Below are 17,364 nucleotides of genomic sequence, written 5' to 3'. Positions count from 1 at the left end.
GTTGGATAATAGCTACAATATAGAATATGCTCTAAGAATAGGAGTAAAAGCTGTTTGGCTCCCCTTGGTTGTTTGACTCATAGAAGATCTGAGTTGTAAACAAGCAGAGGATGATGCAATTTCTGATATAATTAAAACTGGGTAAGCCACTGGAAAAAAAAAAAGGTCTGATGCTCTCCAGTTAGGTTCTAAGAAAATATGCACTCTCATACCTAAGTGGGAGAATAAATTGCAGTTACTTTCAGGAGGTCTGACTTAGCAAAATGACTTTTAATTACAATGTGTATTCTATTTAACCAAGAAACTTCTCCTCTTGGAATAATCTAAGGAGATAATCCCATATGTATACAAACATAAGTAAAAGCATATTCATCACAGTATTATATATAATAGTGACAAAGTAGAAGCTAGTTGTTACAGGCAATCGGTAAAGGATTGATTTGATAAATACATTGAAATATATGCAGCCAATAAAACAGATGATGATGAAAGTCTATATTTATGGACACAGGAAAAAAAAAAAGAAATTCCAAGACATTTTGTTAAGCAATTAAAAGTGGAACTTGTTTATTTCTTTCTTCATTTAGCAGATGTTTCTTGAGTGCCCACATGTGTCAGGCCCTCCTGTAGTCATGGGCGTTACAGAGGTGAGCAAAAAAGAAATAAAACTATTGCCTTCCTAGAGCTGACAGCCTAATGACAAATGAAAGATAATAAAAAGTGAAATAAATTATGTAGTATATAAAGCAGTGTGTACAGTACGATAAATGTGTATTTGTATTGAAAAATGTCTGTAAAGAGTTTGGTTCATAATGGTTATCTGTATGGTGGGGATTTTTATTTTTCATTTCATATATCTTTTTCTTGAAGTGTTTTTAATTCTTTTTAAATCAGAAGAAAACTAACAAATTTCTATTTTGACAAAAATAAAATGACAAAATTTTATTTTAAAGAGTGTATGAAATAATGATATTTGTTTCCTTCCTTCAAAGAAATTAAGAGATCAACAACTGTGAAACAGGAGACATTTTTGACATTAAAAAGAAGTGCTCACATGTAATCAGAACCACGGTAATGTGAGCAACAGGCTCTCTCTCATTCATTACTAGTGAGAATGCAAAATGGTACAGCCACTTTGGAAGGCCGTTTGAAATTTCTTACAAAACTAAACACACTCTCAACATGTGATCCAGCCGTCACACTCCTGGTATTTACTCAAATGAGCTGAAAACATATCCACACAAAAACCTGCTCAACGATGTTTATAAAGCAGCTTTATTCATAATTGATGAAACTTGGAAGCATCAAGATGTCTTTCAATAGGTGAATCGATAAACTGGTACATTCAGATAATGCAATATTATTCACTACTGAAAAATCAGCTATCAAACCATAAAAGGACATGAGGGAACCTTAAATGCATGTGACTAAGTGAACAAAGCCACTTAAAAGTGGCTTAAAATCTTAAAAGGTTACCTGCTGTATGACACAAACGAAATGACGTTTTGGAAAAGGCAAACTATGGAGACAATAAAAGGATTGGTGATTGCCAGGGGTTGGAGGGTGGGGAGGGATGAACAGGTGTAGCACAGAGGATTTTTAGGACAGTGATTCTGTCTTGTATGATACTGTGATGATGCATACACGATATTATATCTTTGTCAAAACTTAGAGAACACACAACACCTAAAGTGAACTCTAATATACACTATGGACTTCAGGTGTCAATGACATGTCATTGCAGGCTCACCAGTTCTAACACATGTACTAGTCTGATTGGGAATGTTGCTAGTGGGAAAAGCTATGCATGAGTAGGGATAGGGGGTATATGGAAAATCTCTGTACTCTCTACTCAATTTTTCTATAAGCCTAAACTACTCTAAGAAATACTCTATTTAATTTAAAAAAAACATACACACAGTGATATACCATTTTACATCCATCAGGATGACCACTATCAAAAAGTGTTGGTGATGAAGTGGAAAAATTAGAACTCTTGTGTACAGCTGGTGGGAATATAAAATGATGTAATTGCTGTGAAAAATAGTGTATTAGTTCCTGAAAAAATTAAAAATAGGAATATTATGTGGTCCAACAATTTCACTTCTGAGTACGCACCCAAAAGAATCAAAAGCAGGGTCTCAGAGAGGTGTTTGTACACTCGTGTTTATAGCAGCAGTATTCACAGTAACCAAGAAGTGGAAAAAACTTATCTCCCAATGAAACAAAATGAAGTACATACACGCAATGGAACATTCAGTTCAGTTCAGTTCAGTCGCTCAGTCGTGTCCGACTCTTTGCGACCCCATGAATCGCAGCACGCCAGGCCTCCATGTCCATCACCATCTCCTGGAGTTCACTGAGACTCATGTCCATCGAGTCAGTGATGCCATCCAGCCATCTCATCCTCTGTCGTCCCCTTCTCCTCCTGCCCCCAATCCCTCCCAGCATCAGAGTCTTTTCCAATGAGTCAACTCTTTGCATGAGGTGGCCAAAGTACTGGAGTTTCAGCTTTAGCATCATTCCTTCCAAAGAAATCCCAGGGCTGATCTCCTTCAGGATGGACTGGTTGGATCTCCTTGCAGTCCAAGGGACTCTCAAGAGTCTTCTCCAACACCACAGTTAAAAAGCATCAATTCTTTGGCGCTCAGCCTTCTTCACAGTCCAACTCTCACATCCATACATGACCACAGGAAAAACCATAGCCTTGACTAGACAGACCTTTATTGGCAAAGTAATGTCTCTGCTTTTGAATATGCTATCTAGGTTGGTCATAACTTTCCTTCCAAGGAGTAAGCGTCTTTTAATTTCATGGCTGCAGTCACCATCTGCAGTGATTTTGGAGCCCAAAAAATAAAGTCTGACACTGTTTCCGCTGTTTACCCATCTATTTCCCATGAAGTGATGGGACTGGATGCCATGATCTTCGTTTTCTGAATGTTGAGCTTTAAGCCAACTTTTTCACTCTCCACTTTCACTTTCATCAAGAGGCTTTGTAGTTCCTCTTCACTTTCTGCCATAAGGGTGGTGTCTTCTGCATATTGAGGTTATTGATATTTCTCCCGGCAATCTTGATTCCAGCTTGTGTTTCTTCTAGTCCAGCGTTTCTCATGATGTACTCTGCATATAAGTTAAATAAGCAGGGTGGATTACTCAGCCTTAAAAAGAAAGAACATTCTGATACATGCTACAACATGGACAAACCCTGAGGACATTGTGCTAAGTGAAATAAACTAGTCACAAAAAGACATATACTGTGTGATTCCACTCATCATATGAGGTACCCAGGGTTGTCAAATCTGGACAGAAAGTAGACTGGTGACTATCAGGGGAAGTCGGGAGTTGTTACTTAATGGATACAGAGTTTCAGTTCTGCAAGATGAAATTGTTCTGGAGATTGCACAACAAAGTGAACATACTTAATAATAATGAAGTGAACACTTAAAATGGCTAATTTTATGTTATGTGTATTTTACCACAATTAAAATAAAAAATAAAAGAACTAAGAATATAATGAAACACAGATAGCAAAAAGGAAAGACTTTAGATTAAATTCCAATAAGGCAAATGCTACCAGATAAAGCCAAAAGGTAAATAAATAAAAGTTAAACTGGTGGGAAAATAATTGCAGCTCTTGTGATAAACAAAAGGCTAATGGTATCACTATTGAAATATACCAAGGACCCTTAAAACTCAAGAAGATAAAGACAAACCATACAATAAAAAAATAGACAAAGATATGATCTTTCTCAGAGGAAGATTCCCCCCAAAAGATTAATAAACGGGTCTATTCTCATTGTTTACCAAATAATTTAAAATTTTAATTTCACAACAAGAAGATGCTAAGTCTGTCCTTTTGGATTAGGAAAAGTTTAAAAGATGGTTCATTGCCACATGGTTCTTTGGGGCACAAAGAGAGCAAGAGGAGCAGAGATGCTCAGTTGGCCAACTGTCCACCAAAAGAAACATCTTAAGATGAAGACACCTGTTTCCATATTTTCCTTTTTAAAAAAAATTGAATGCATTACTTTTATAATTAGGGGGAAAACTTAGCCAATTCTAAGGTGGTGAGCCACATGAAAATTTGTATGTTTCCAAAGGTAATAAACAGATGTAATGGACAAAAAACCACTGATACTCAGTGTCTGAAACAGTGTGAAGGAAGTGGTCTCATATCTTATTGGCAAGAGTGTAAACTAGTACAACGTTTTTGGAAGACAATTTGGCCTATCTATCAATATTTTAAATGTTCCTTGCTTGATCAGACAATTCCACTGTAGGAAATGAACCTATATATAGATATACTTACACATGTATACAAAGGCACAATATATAAAGTTTTATAAACTGCAGCAATGTTTGCATAAGTGAAAAATTGAAAATGACTCAAGAACCTATGAATCAGAATATTGGTTAAAAATTTTACAGTATATCCCTACTATGGAAAACTATGTTAGGGTTTAAAAAAATCTATAAGCTGATTTGGACAGCCATCCAAGAGTATTATTAAGAAAACAGGGCAAGTTTCAGAACAGTTGCAAAAATGTATGTTATAACATAATCCCATTTTTATAAAGTCACATAAAAATAGAAGAAAAAATCTGGAAGAAGACTGAAAGAATGTACATCATACTGAAAGCATGTTAGAACCATCTCTGACTCAGGTCTGTACGAGATTGTTGGAGGCAATTGCCTTCTAAAACACACATTTTTGTGTTCTTTGAATTTTTTGCATTATTTTTGAAACCAAGGGGAAAAAAAGAAAGAAGTAGCTGTTTCAGGGTGAGAATCTTCATAATATAAAAAAAAAAAAAACGACAACAACAACTGAGCACCTCTGACAGATGGCTTGGCCTCCTGCCTCCTCCACCCTTTCTCTCTATCAAAGTCAAGGCAGACTCCAGCCTCTCTAAGTATTTCCGACAGGCTTCAATTTATTCAGATAGCCTTCTCTGAACTCTGGACTGTTTGGACCCGGACTCACAACCAATTCCCTTTGATTATAGATTCTTCATTGCTTATAAAATGATTGTGGCAACCAAGGTATGAACTTTCACCCAAGTCACAGTTCAGAATGATTAGAAGAGAATGAAGCCAACCCTGATACTGGGAAGAGAAAAAAACACCCCCATTATACCCCTGATCCACTCAGACGAGACTCACGCTCTGTTGCTGCCCAGGGAGGGAGACTAGTGGGGAGCGCTTGGCCTGGCACTGGCGCTGAGCTGTCCCGCCCAGTCGGAACTGGCAGCACTGTGTCCTTGCTGGACAGCTCCCACCCCATCTGCCGCCCTCGTGCCCCACCATCCACAACGAGGGCTTTTCCAGGGACTTGAAAGGGTCAGGGAATCTTCCTGGGGGCCTGGAATTTAGACCTGGCATTAAGCACTCAGGCCAGTGGTCAAAGATAAGTAAGTATACCTCATGATGGCTACAGTGTCCCTTCTATACAGGGGACAATCCGAGGTCTCCATGCAAAGCCTTCCCCAGTCTTTCCTCTGGGTCCTCTCAGCAGTGGCCACTCCTTACCCACACCTCTGCCCGCCTCAGTCCTTAATTAACGAGCGATACAGACCTATACCAGCCATTGTGCCAGGACCCCCAAAACCACTGGGACCTCCACACAGTGTCTCCAAAATGGATGCAGTTGTGCATGGTCTGCTGCAAGCCCACGTTAGCTAAAAGCCAAAGGGCAATGGCGTCCACACCTGGGAAAACAATCCCCCAAAGGGCAATGGCGTCCACAGCCGGGAAAACAATCCCGTGTGCCCTCCTCCCCTGCTGCCCCTCACACAAGCCCCTAACTTTGGGGCTGAGTCACCTGGGGGCCCAGGACAATGTAAGCAGGCATGCAACACACATTTCTTCTGGTGACGGGTAGGAACCCTGGACGTCTGGGTGAGAGGAAGAGGTTTGTGAAACACAGAGCCATAGCCCCAGTGTTTCTGATTTAGTCCTGTTGGGTGAAACCCGAGGGTCTGCATTTCTAACACGGCCCAGGTCATGCAGTCGCTGCCTTCCAGTCAGCCTGGGGACCACACTCGGGGAACTGCTGGGTTTTAAGGTGGGGCGGAGTCAGAAAGGCCAGTCAGGAGGCTGTGCCGGGCAGGACCAGAGCCTGAAGCAGGGTGGGGGCCCACGGGGGTGGCAGGGAAGAGGTAGAGCATTTCCAAGGGGAAGTGGCACCAGAAAGATGCCTGGGTGGATATGGGCATCAGGGATGGCGAGGCAGTTACTAGCTTAAAGGACTGAGAGGAAGGACTCTGAAGTAGGGAGCCCATTGTCACAGCAACATCGACAGGAGGGGACAAGGATTCCGTTTTGGAGGGTCATCTGGGCAGGAACATCCAACAGGCAGTCGGTTCTTTTAGTCTGGGTCAGGCATGAGGCGTTGGGACTGGGGAATATGGTGGGGAGAGTAATTGCCACAGAGCTCTAGCTGCTAGCTTGGAAATGAAGCGGCTACTCAGGAAGAGGATGTGAGAAGAGCAGGAAGCCCAGGACTGTGGACAGGTCTACAAGCTTGCGGGCCTTGTTAGGTGGAGCGGGTCTTGTTGGGTGTCCCTCCACAACAAGGCAGCTACCTTAGGCTGTGTTCCCAAGGTCCAGGGACTGGCAGAGGGAATCAGGAAAGGAGACAGAGGTTTCAGAAGAGGCTCATGCTGTTCTGGGCCCGCAGGTGACCCAGCCCAGGGGTTAGGAGAGTGTGTGAGAGGCCACAGGTCAGGAGAGTACACGGGATTGCTTCCCCAGTGTGGATGGCATTTCCCTCTGGTTTTTAGCTGACCTGGGCTTGCCCCAGACCAGGCACAATTGCATCCATTTTGGGGACACTGCCCTGGGGTGGCGGGCAGCAGGGCCTAAGTAGGGAGGTGCAGAGGGAGGCGGCCCACTGCCATTCTTGGTATGGTTCTCTCTCCAGGAGCAGAACTCCATCTGGCCTCACTCTGGGCAGCTTATAAGGCCTGGTGTGAGTTTTGTTTATGCAAGTGCAGCATAAAAGGAACAAATCCGCCAGCACCGAGGCTGCAGCCTCTGGAGTCCTTTTGCATACATTTTTTCAAATGATAATTCACTCTACCCAACCCCCTTCTCCACCCTCCCCACCCCCAAGGCCGATTTATTGAAAAAACCACCTTATATGGTAATATTGCTAACACACCGTCAGCTGGCCTTTTTAGGGACTCTGTTTAAAGAAGATCCGCCTCTGGGGTTTTATATTGCTCTGGTATTTATGCCAAAGACACACCAGCCCTCAGTCACTGGGAGAAGAACCTCTCCTACACTCGGTGAGTACTATACAGCTTCTGCTGTCTCTGTCTTTTTGGGGCCGCCTGGCCCCCTGGGTACAGGAGGCGCCTTCAGATTGGCCTGGCTTTGGTGACGCTGGCCTAGGTCACACGTCAAGGCCCTTGGTGTGCAGTGGCGCCTGCAAGCACACTGCTGCCTGCCAGGAGAAGGCATTTCTGGCCATGGGGCATCCTCGGGCAAGGGCAGCACAGCTCCCTGCCCTCTTAACCAGGTGCTGGGTGGGATATGTTACCTGCGCGCTCTCTCTTCTCACTGCTCACCAGGGCCAGTGCAGATCTATTCCGTGTCCTTTGTCATGGCTCAGGATGTCTGGGAGGCTGTTTAGGGGAGCAGATGCTTTTCAGAGAAATGACTTCCCAGGGCATTTAAATCCAAACCAGTCATAGCCCTTGTGTCTGTGAGATGTCTTGTTGGGGATGGGTGAATATTTTCTTCAGACCACCTCTTGTCTCTCTGACTTCTGCTTCATGCTTGGCTAAGAGTTTTCTCGGTCTTGAAGGCTCCAGGATGCAACAAATCAGGAGTAGGGTGGAGTAAGTGTCCCGGGGCATCATGTGACTTTAGGGCTGGAAGGAAGTGGAACCATCTATTAACAATTCATTCTGCGATGAAGACACTGAGACCTGGGGAAGTTAAGACCCTCACCCAGCTGTGAGACCACCACCAATGTCGTTGTCCTCCCCCAGTGACACACACACACAGACACGTGAGCATAAATAATTAAGAGGGAAATAGACCAAGGGGCTGTGTCCACTTTTGCGATCAAACTCTGCTAACATCTCTTTACAGCTGAGGCTGGCCGGTGTAGTGGTGCAGGCCTTGAAGATAGACCACCCAGCAATGGAAGTAATACTATATCTCCCTGGCAGTGCTGTTGTGAGGATTAAATGAAATAATATTTGTAGAAAGTTCCCAGCTCAACACTGTCAGGGCCTGGCCCTGAGTGCTCAGACCTTAAATATCACCTGGACAGTTTGCTGAAACAGACTGCCTTACCCCAGATTCTGACTCAGTAGACTGGGATGGGAGCTGATAATTTCCACCCCTAATAAGCTCCCAGGTGAGGCTGAGGTGGCTGGTCTGGAACCGCCCTTTGCACAGGGAGGCTTTAAGCTCTTGCTTTTACCATTTGAATGGGTTTAGAGTTTGAGGTTAGCCCTTGGGCTGCATAGAGAGATTCCTATGACACAGATGGAGGGGAACTAGAAGAAATCTAATGAGCAGATATTATACGTCACACCTGGGAAACCAGGATGGGCAATATGACATCATGACCTTGAAGCTACATTTCTTTCCTCCTTCCCTTTGTTCATTCTGGCAACACTTCTTGGCGCACTTGTTATGTAAGCAGGCATTGTCCCTGCTCCTTAGGACAGAGTAGGGGTTCTGCAATCACTAGGAGAGACAAATGAAAACCATGGAAAAGATAAATATATGAAAGAGGTAAAGCCCAGGAGTCTCTCACCCAGCCCAGAAGTTATCAGGGAAGGCTTCCTGGAAGAATGGGTACCTAACCTGGGTCCTAAAGTCGGGATAGTCCCAGGACAGAGGACAAGTGGTCTTTGGGACTGTTTAAGTGGCTCAGCTCCACTGAATATAGATTTCAAGGCAGGAAGCAGGGAGTTCTAAGGTCAGAGGAGAAGGCGGGGCCAGATTACTAGGGCTTTCTGCTGGTGCTGCTGCTGCTAAATCACTTCAGTCGTGTCCGACTCTGCGACCCCATAGACCGCAGCCCACCAGGCTCCCCTGTTCCTGGGATTCTCCAGGCAAGAACACTGGACTGGGTTGCCATTTCCTTCTCCAATGCGTGAAAGTGAAAAGTGAAAGTGAAGTGGCTCAGTCGTGCCCGACTCTTAGCGACCCCATGGACTGCAGCCCACCAGGCTCCTCCATCCATGGGATTTCCCAGGCAAGAGTACTGGAGTGGGGTGCCATTGCCTTCTCCACTAAACTAAAGGACTGGGCAATGGGGCATCACAGAATGGTAACAGCAAGAGGTCTGCCCCCTGAAAGGACTGCTCAGGCAGCTGTGAGGGGAGTGGGCTGGAACAGGGCAAGACTGCTACAGCAGTGCACTGGTCCCAGCTGGCGGTGGATCCAGACATAAAAGGCCTGAGGATTGGAGGGGAAGGAGCAGGGAGGACTGGGGAACCGGGCTCCATCCTGGGTGGGGGTACAAGTCTCTGAGGGGCCAATCCAACCAGAGGACATCGATGAGGATGGCAGTCTCAGAGATGGAGTTGCGGTGCCAGGGCCGTGGGGCTCAGGAGAGGGGTCAGGTCTAGATCTGAGCAGGGGAAGAGAGTGGCCAGGATAAAACAGAACAGCAAGTCCAAATGGCAGATTCCTGAGGACCAGTAGGGTTACGAGCAAGAAGCCATTTTTAATTTAATTAGAATTAACCAAGTCAAGGTACCCTGAAGTTAATAAGAGGTGCCGCTAGAATTTTCCACCGTAGGAGTGTTCCTCACGCAGTCATTGTATGGATGTATGCACTTGCAGATTATAATAGGCGGCTGCTTAGCTGTCAATTGAAGCCCTCACTCCAATCTATTTCCCCAACTATTACTTGAAATCTCACTATATTTGAGAGGCTTTCCTTTTAGGACTCAAACTTTTCACTGAAATGAAAATGCCTTTGGAAACTGGCATAAATTCAACCTTCCTTTCAATAATCATTGATTGGTGAAGCAGATCCTTCATCTCCTTCCAGTGTGGCAGACTTCATCCTGAGAGCAAGTTGTAATGGAGAAGATAAGAGAGATAACAAGAATTATTATTTTTTCAGTCCTTTACAATAGGGATTGGGAAACTTTTTCTGTAGAGAACAAAATAGTAAATATTTTAGGCTTTGTGAGTCTAAAGGTCTCTCTCACAATTACTCAACTCTGCCATTGTACTGGAGCAGCCACGGACAGTATGTAAATAAATGGATGTAGTTGTGTTCCAATAGAACTTTATTTATTATTTGATTTCATATAATTTTCTTGGGTATTAGAATCTTATTCTTTGACTTTTTTGCAACCATTAAAAAATATCAAAACCATTCTTAATTCAAGGGTGTCACAAAAACAGGTGTTGTAGTTTGTAGACTACAGGGTCAGGAGTTTACTGACCCTGATTTGCACTTTATAAAGCACTTCATTTCCATTATTTCATTTGATCCATTATCCCGGGAGATAGATGTCACCATTTCCATTTTACAGTTGAGGAAACTGAAGGCCAGAGAGGGAGCCGTGGAACTGAGCCACGGGAAGGGGCACCTGAAGGGAGGAGAGAAAAGGAAAGAGGGCGGGAGAGAACTCTGAAACCAAATCTTCAGAGTGAGGGTGGGGAGCGCTCACCCTGTTCTCGGATTTGCTTGGGGGTGGCCAGGGGTATGTGTGGGTGAGCAAATCCTTTGCACTCATTATGTCTTTGGGTTTTGGCCACTTTTTGGGGAGGAGCGGGGATTTGTGCTTCTAACTCTGTGAAATCCTCAATGAAGCCCAGATGTAGTATGTGCTGAAAGGGCCAGAACAGTGCACTTGGGTTTTCTGCGAGTGTAAAGGGATTGTGACCCAGGAAACCACAGTGACGTTGGCTCTGGTTCAGCTGACACACTCGAGTCTAGCCACAAATTACCAGCAAGCGGCTGAGTGAGGTTTAGAATTTCCCCCAGCAGAGACCTTCCAGGAGAGGCTGGCTCCAGGGTCCAAGCCTTCCCCCAGAGGGCCCCTGCCGCCAGCTGCCCTCCCTCTGCCTTCACCTCCCTCGCTTCTCATTTGGTTCCAACTTCAAGAAAAAGCAGATCTGAATCCACCTCAAGTGCTGCAGAATGGCACGGCTGACAGCTTGAAGTCACTCTGTGGCTTGTCTCAGCTGCTGGGAAATCAAGTCCAACACGCTTTCTTCCTGTAAGTGCAGAACTTCAGGGGGACACAATAGGGTTCACCAAAAAGCCAGACCGGCTTGAACTACAGGTCACACGAGAGAGGGGACCCCAGAGGGAGATAGTCACAGAGGGGCAGCTTTGCTTCTTGGCCACGTTTGGAGGTTGTTTTCTCCTCTAGGTGGACCACCTGCTAGAACAAGGAAACCCAGCGCTCTGTGCCCAGCTTGTGAAGAAGACCATCCCTTCGTGGTTCTTTTTTTTTTTTTTTAATCTATTTTTTGTTGTTGTTGTTTAATTTCTTTTTTTTTTTTTAAACTTTACAATATTGTGTTAGTTTTGCCAAATATCGAAATGAATCCGCCACAGGTATACATGTGTTCCCCATCCTGAACCCTCCTCCCTCCTCCCTCCCCATACCATCCCTCTGGGTCGTCCCAGTGCACCAGCCCCAAGCATCCAGTATCGTACATCGAACCTGGACTGGCGACTCGTTTCATACATGATATTATACATGCTTCAGTGCCATTCTGCCAAATCTTCCCACCCTCTCTCTCTGCAGATGAATGGATAAGAAAGCTGTGGTACATATACACAATGGAGTATTACTCAGCCATTAAAAAGAATACATTTGAATCAGTTCTAATGAGGTGGATGAAATTGGAGCCTATTATACAGAGTGAAGTAAGCCAGAAAGAAAAACACCAATACAGTATACTAACGCATATATATGGAATTTAGAAAGATGGTAACAATAATCCTGTGTACGAGACAGCAAAAGAGACACTGATGTATAGATCAGTCTTTTGGACCCTTCGTGGTTCTAAATCATGTGAGCGAGCTGCCTGGGACTGTGGGAACTGGGAGTTCAGCTCTCAGGGGCAGAGCAGACTGTCACGGTGGAGCCCAGGCAGGTGGAGGGATTGTCATCTGACATTTACTGAGCATCTACTTCGTGCTGCCCACCAGCACGGGGGCTGTCAACATAAATCTAGATCTTGTCATGGCATGGGAGGGGCTCAAAGGCTCCGAGAGAGAAAAGAACACTGACCCTTTTGTTTTAGGGCTTTTGCTGCCAGCAGTGCTAGAGAGACAGAGAGGCAGAAACAAAAACACCAAACATGGAGAAGTTGTGTGGGTGTCACTGAGCTGCTGGGGAAGGGGCAAGCCCAGGCTTTGGAGCCTCATGGGCTGTGGCCAGCCCTACCTCCCCCGGTGAGCAGCCTGAGAGCTATGTCCTTTCACTTTTCTGAGATTTGGTTTGCTTATCTGTAAGTTGGAACTAAGAATATCTTTACTCAGGGCTTCTGTGAGGATTAAATAGATAGTATGTGTGAAAGGCATTCAATTTTTAAAAATTAAAGATGTGTTTTTACCAAAAATCTAAACACAGAATATACTGTGTTTCACCTAACAAGACAGCCTGCACCTTTTCCATGGCAGTAAATATTCTGCTCTATTATGGGAAGGTTTCTGGCAACTAGTTTACAAGCATTTTATTTATTATTCAATAAACTTTTTGGCATTAAAGTTGGCCAAATCTTTGCACTCACCCAAGGATAAATGGGCTTCCCTGGTGGCTCAGCTGGTAAAGAGTCTGCCCGCAATTCAGGAGACCTGGGTTCAATCCCTGAGTTGGGAAGATCCCCTGGAGAAGGGAAAGGCTATCTACTTCAGAATTCTGGCCTGGAGAATCCCATGGACTGTATAGTAAATGGGATTGCAGAGAGTCAGACACAACTGAGCAACTTCCACTTTCACTGTCAAGGATAAATTGCTAGAAGTGTATTTGTGAAAAGACATGTGCATTTTTAAAGACTTTTGATAAATATTTGTAAATTCTCCTTCAGAAAGGTAGTCCTGTTCGCCTCGTCAGCTGTGAACAGGAGCTCACCTTCCCACACCTCTGCGGGCAAGTGTAGTCCTAAGGAGCAGACACAGCTTTCAGGCTGGAGATGGGGTCAGCTTTTATCCTGGCTCCAGAACACTGCTGACTGTCCACAAGACCCCAGGTCCTTCTCACAGAGGCTGAACAAGAACTTTCACAGTTTGTTATTCAGACTCACCTTTACAATTTCATATTTATCCTGTTAAATTTAATCCTAGTGAATTTAACTTGTTTTTCTCTGCTTTTTGAGATCATCTTAGATTTTGATCCTTCCAGCCAACAGATGTGTTTTATCTGGACATATGATCAGCGTGTACTCTACATTTTTGTCCAGTTCATATATAAAACATGAGAAAGGACCAGGAGTGGAGTTCTGAGGTATATCGTTGCCTCCAGGTTGACAGTGATCTATCAGTGAACACCTTTCAGTGACAGTAACTCAGATAGCTGTGAATATGCCTAATTGTTTTATTCTTCGGCCTACATGGCTTTATCAATAGTGATGTCACAGGAGAACTTGTCAGATGCCAAGATCAAATTAAGCTCAATTTCTCCCACGTTCTCCTTCATTTCCAGCCAGAGAGTCTTGGGGAAAAAAAGGAGGCTATTTGTTGTTAGTAAACCCTAGTCAGTTATAAGAAATCACTTCTTCTTTAATAATGCTTTCTTTAATAGTGCCTTCTGGAAACCCACCTAATTTGGATACCAAGATTACCTGAGGTTTTAGACCACTGCCTTGTTTCCCTTTTTGAACACTGGAACTTTTGCCATCTCCATCTCCTGCCATCTCTCCATTTCTCCATGGTTCCAACATGGTAGGTTAGGGAACTTCTCTGCAATCCAGAAACTGTTCAAACCAAAGGCAGCATTGTTTTGAACAACTAGGTACTTTTTCTTTAAATTTTTTAAAACCTTTTTATTTTATATTGGGGTATTGCCAATTAACAATGTTGTGATAGTTTCAGGTGGACAGCAAAAGGACTCAGCCATACATATACATGTATTCCTTCTTCCCTAAACTCCCCTCTGATCCAGGCTGCCACATAGCATTGAACAGAGTTCCCTGTGCTACGCAGTAGGATGTTGTTGGTTATCTATTTGCAGTCTAGCAGTGTACACATGTAGATCTCAAACTCCCTAACTATCTCTTCCCCATTGGCAACCATGGGCTCTGAGCAGCCAGGCACTTCCCTTCAATCTCCATCACATCTGACCTTCTTGTCTTCTCACCAGTGTTTGTTCTATGCCACTGAGACTAGTGGGCCAAAAAGACTGAAAATGCAATGTTGATACAGAAGCCTGACAGGTGATGGGAGTCAGAGTAGTAAACAGGTTGGGGGAAGGGGGTTCCAGACCCTGCATCTAAAGGTCCAGAAGGGACAGGAGATGACACAGTTCGGAGGATGGAAAGAACCTCCACATAGCCTCAGTGAGAAGGCCAAGGAGGGGGTCCAGACAGGAGATGAGTCTGGGGACACAGGCAGGGGCCAGACCTTGCTGGACCTTGTGGGCTGAATGAGAAAGTTGGGACTTGCTCTCCATGGCCAAGGGCATCATGAGGGTCAGCAAGGACAAGCAGGGTTGGATTCTAGACGTCCCGGTGGCCTCTCCCCGGGTGTACACCCTGCTTTGAACATAACAGGAAGGGCTTCCTTTTAGCCCGAAAATTGTGTGAACAAGCTTTTGCTCAGTCTCTAGGTAGTCTTTGGCATTCACAGGACTAGGACTCTCCCTCTTTCCTCTGGTCATGGTCTTTGCTGTCCTCCTCCCACGTAAGGTCGTACGGGAGCCGGGGTCCCAGTTGTCTGCGGCAGCTCTCTTCTTCCCCTCCTGCTGCATGTTCTGAGCGAAGCTCGGTGAGCTCCGCAGCCACCTTCTCTTTCCACGCCTTGTGCCTCTCTTCTCTGGACCCCCATCCCCCTCAGCTGAGACTCTCTCCACCTTCCACCCGGGGCTTGCTGGCCAGATAGTGATCTGCACACCATCTCCTAGACTGCTATTACTTCTCCTTTGTCACTCAAAAGAAAGAAAACCTGCAACATGTTAGAAACATTAATTTCCTAGTCAGTTTGCAGCCATCCCAATTCAGGTATCAGCACTGGAGGCAGGACTTCTCTGTTTTTTTTTCCATCTGAAATGACAGGGGCAGTGAGTCCCATCATGAATTCTCTTGCTTTCCTTGTCCTCCAGGGGCTTCTATCCTTAGGATTGTACATTTCACCTAGAACTGCTGCATCTTTTTTTCCTTGATGATATGTTATGACTGATTTTAATTATAGACTGTACATGGATACAGTCTCCTTGTTAAAAATTAAAACATTACGACACTTCTCCTCCCAGTCCCCTTCCCACCTCCAGGTAACTGCTATGATCAGCCTTAGTTTTTTTTCCCCAGAACTTTTTGCTATGTGTTCACATCCACAAAAAGAAAATTATAGAAAATGCGCAATATTTTTTGTGCTTTAAAAAAAACTCACAAATTTTTTATGCTGGGCCATCTATCCTGCAACTTGCTTTGTTCACTCAGCAGAATGGTTTAGAAACTTGTCCACATTAGTCCATGTCGATCTGCCTGTCCCTTCCCTTAACCTCAGTACAATATCCCACAAGGGACGTTTAGGCAGTGCCACATTGTACATTGATGTGTTTTTCGGATTAAAGAGTGCCAGTGTTCCCACAACTTAGCCAACAGCTATGATAAAACTTCGAATCTTAACAATGAGATGGGTGAAAATGGTCTTACTTCATTTGCATTTCCTGATAACTAATGAGGCTGATCACCTTTTCAGGTAATTGTTGGGAATGTGCATTTCCTTTTCTGTCAATTATCTACTTCATAGTTGTTTTTTTTTTTTCATTTTGAGCTATTTACTTTTTTCTTATTGATTTATAAGAGTTCTGGTATATAGTAAATGATAATCCTTAATTATGTTTATTGCAAGTTTTTTCTATTTCTTTTCTAAACTTCAAGTCTGTAGAGAGTTTTTCCATTGGATTAACACTTTGTATCATTTCAGGCCTTTGAGAGGCAGGTGGATTTGTTTGTGAGGGCTGCCATAATAAAGTATCACAGACTGGCTTAGCAAGGGAAATTTTATTTTTTCACAGTTCTGGAGGTTAGCAGTCTGAGGGCAAGGTGTCAGCAGGGCTGGTTTCTCCTGAGGCCTCTCTCCTTTGCTTGTAGATGATTGTCTTCTTGCTATGTCTTTACATGGTCTTCCTCTGTGTGTCTCTGTTTCAATTTTCTCTTGTAAAGATACCCATTCTATTGAATTAGGCACATTTGGTACCAGTCATAATAGATCAATGACCTCATTTTACTCTTACTTATCTCTTTAAAGGCTTTATCCTCCAATACTGGTACATTCTGAGGCACTAGGGTTAGACTTCAACACAGAAATTGGGGGGTACACAGTTGAGCTCAAAACAGCAGGGTAGAGAGAGGGAAGAGGCCCAAATGCCAGAGTGCAGGGCCGGGTCCTTGCCTGTCCGTCTGGAAGTAGGCCCTAGTTGCCCACGGGGTCAGACCCCAAAGCCGAGAAGATCGTCTCCAGCATGATTTTGAGAAGTGGCCAACTACCTCTCTTCTCCCCAGTTCCCTAGCTGCTCCAGCCCCTGGTTCACTCGGCCACACTCACCATGTGTGAAGAAGAGACCACCGCGCTCGTGTGTGACAATGGCTCTGGCCTGTGCAAAGCTGGCTTCGCAGGAGATGACGCCCCCCGCGCCGTCTTTCCTTCCATTGTGGGTCGCCCTCGTCACCAGGTACGCTCATGTGGACCCAAGGCTTTGAGTTCCTGGGAAGAAGCACTGCATTGTGGCATCCACGGGGAGCCGTGTGTGTGTGTGTTTGTGTGTGTGTGTGTGTGTTTCAAGTAAAGTAAGAGGGAGAAGTGTATGGATGAGCCCTGTTCTCTCAGAAAATGACATTGTTTTAGGACAGAGAAGGGAGACACGCCCACGAGAAATCATCCGTCTTCTCTCCCATCATTTCCCCATTCATCAGCATCTGCCTCACCCCGCTTCCTTCAGCCTGGTTTCCAGTGGGAAAAAAGGACATTCTTCTTGTCTTTATCCTTCTTCAGAGACTCTCCAATGCCTGAATCCCTCCAAGTGGAACCCTCAGCCAATTCTGTTCTCCTTCCTTCTCTTTTGCATTGCAGGGTGTGATGGTGGGAATGGGCCAGAAAGACAGCTATGTGGGAGATGAAGCTCAGAGCAAGCGTGGGATCCTTACTCTCAAATACCCCATTGAACACGGCATCATCACTAACTGGGATGACATGGAGAAGGT

General features: G+C 44.6%; 1 protein-coding gene and 1 long non-coding RNA gene across 2 annotated transcripts in view; one reads left to right on the top strand and one right to left on the bottom strand.

The window, feature by feature from the left end:
- Positions 1-1,257: 1,257 nt before the first annotated feature.
- Positions 1,258-8,008, bottom strand: LOC132346547 (uncharacterized). The gene is made up of 2 exons (XR_009496378.1): positions 7,544-8,008; positions 1,258-3,120 (listed from the first exon to the last, which is right to left on the bottom strand). It is a non-coding gene; the product is annotated as an uncharacterized lncRNA (long non-coding RNA).
- Positions 7,263-17,364, top strand: part of ACTG2 (actin gamma 2, smooth muscle) — a 24,155-nt gene continuing 14,053 nt past the window's right edge. Inside the window, 3 exon segments of the mRNA NM_001013592.1 lie at positions 7,263-7,289; positions 16,666-16,835; positions 17,234-17,362. Of these exon segments, the coding sequence (NP_001013610.1) occupies positions 16,710-16,835; positions 17,234-17,362 (255 nt within the window). The 5' untranslated portion in view covers positions 7,263-7,289; positions 16,666-16,709.

Source organism: Bos taurus, chromosome 11 (genome assembly GCF_002263795.3).
Source record: "Bos taurus isolate L1 Dominette 01449 registration number 42190680 breed Hereford chromosome 11, ARS-UCD2.0, whole genome shotgun sequence".
In the NCBI taxonomy this organism is placed as follows: domain Eukaryota; kingdom Metazoa; phylum Chordata; class Mammalia; order Artiodactyla; family Bovidae; genus Bos; species Bos taurus.
The sequence above is the reverse complement of the archived record's forward strand: the minus strand, read 5'-3'. Positions and strand labels throughout refer to the sequence as shown.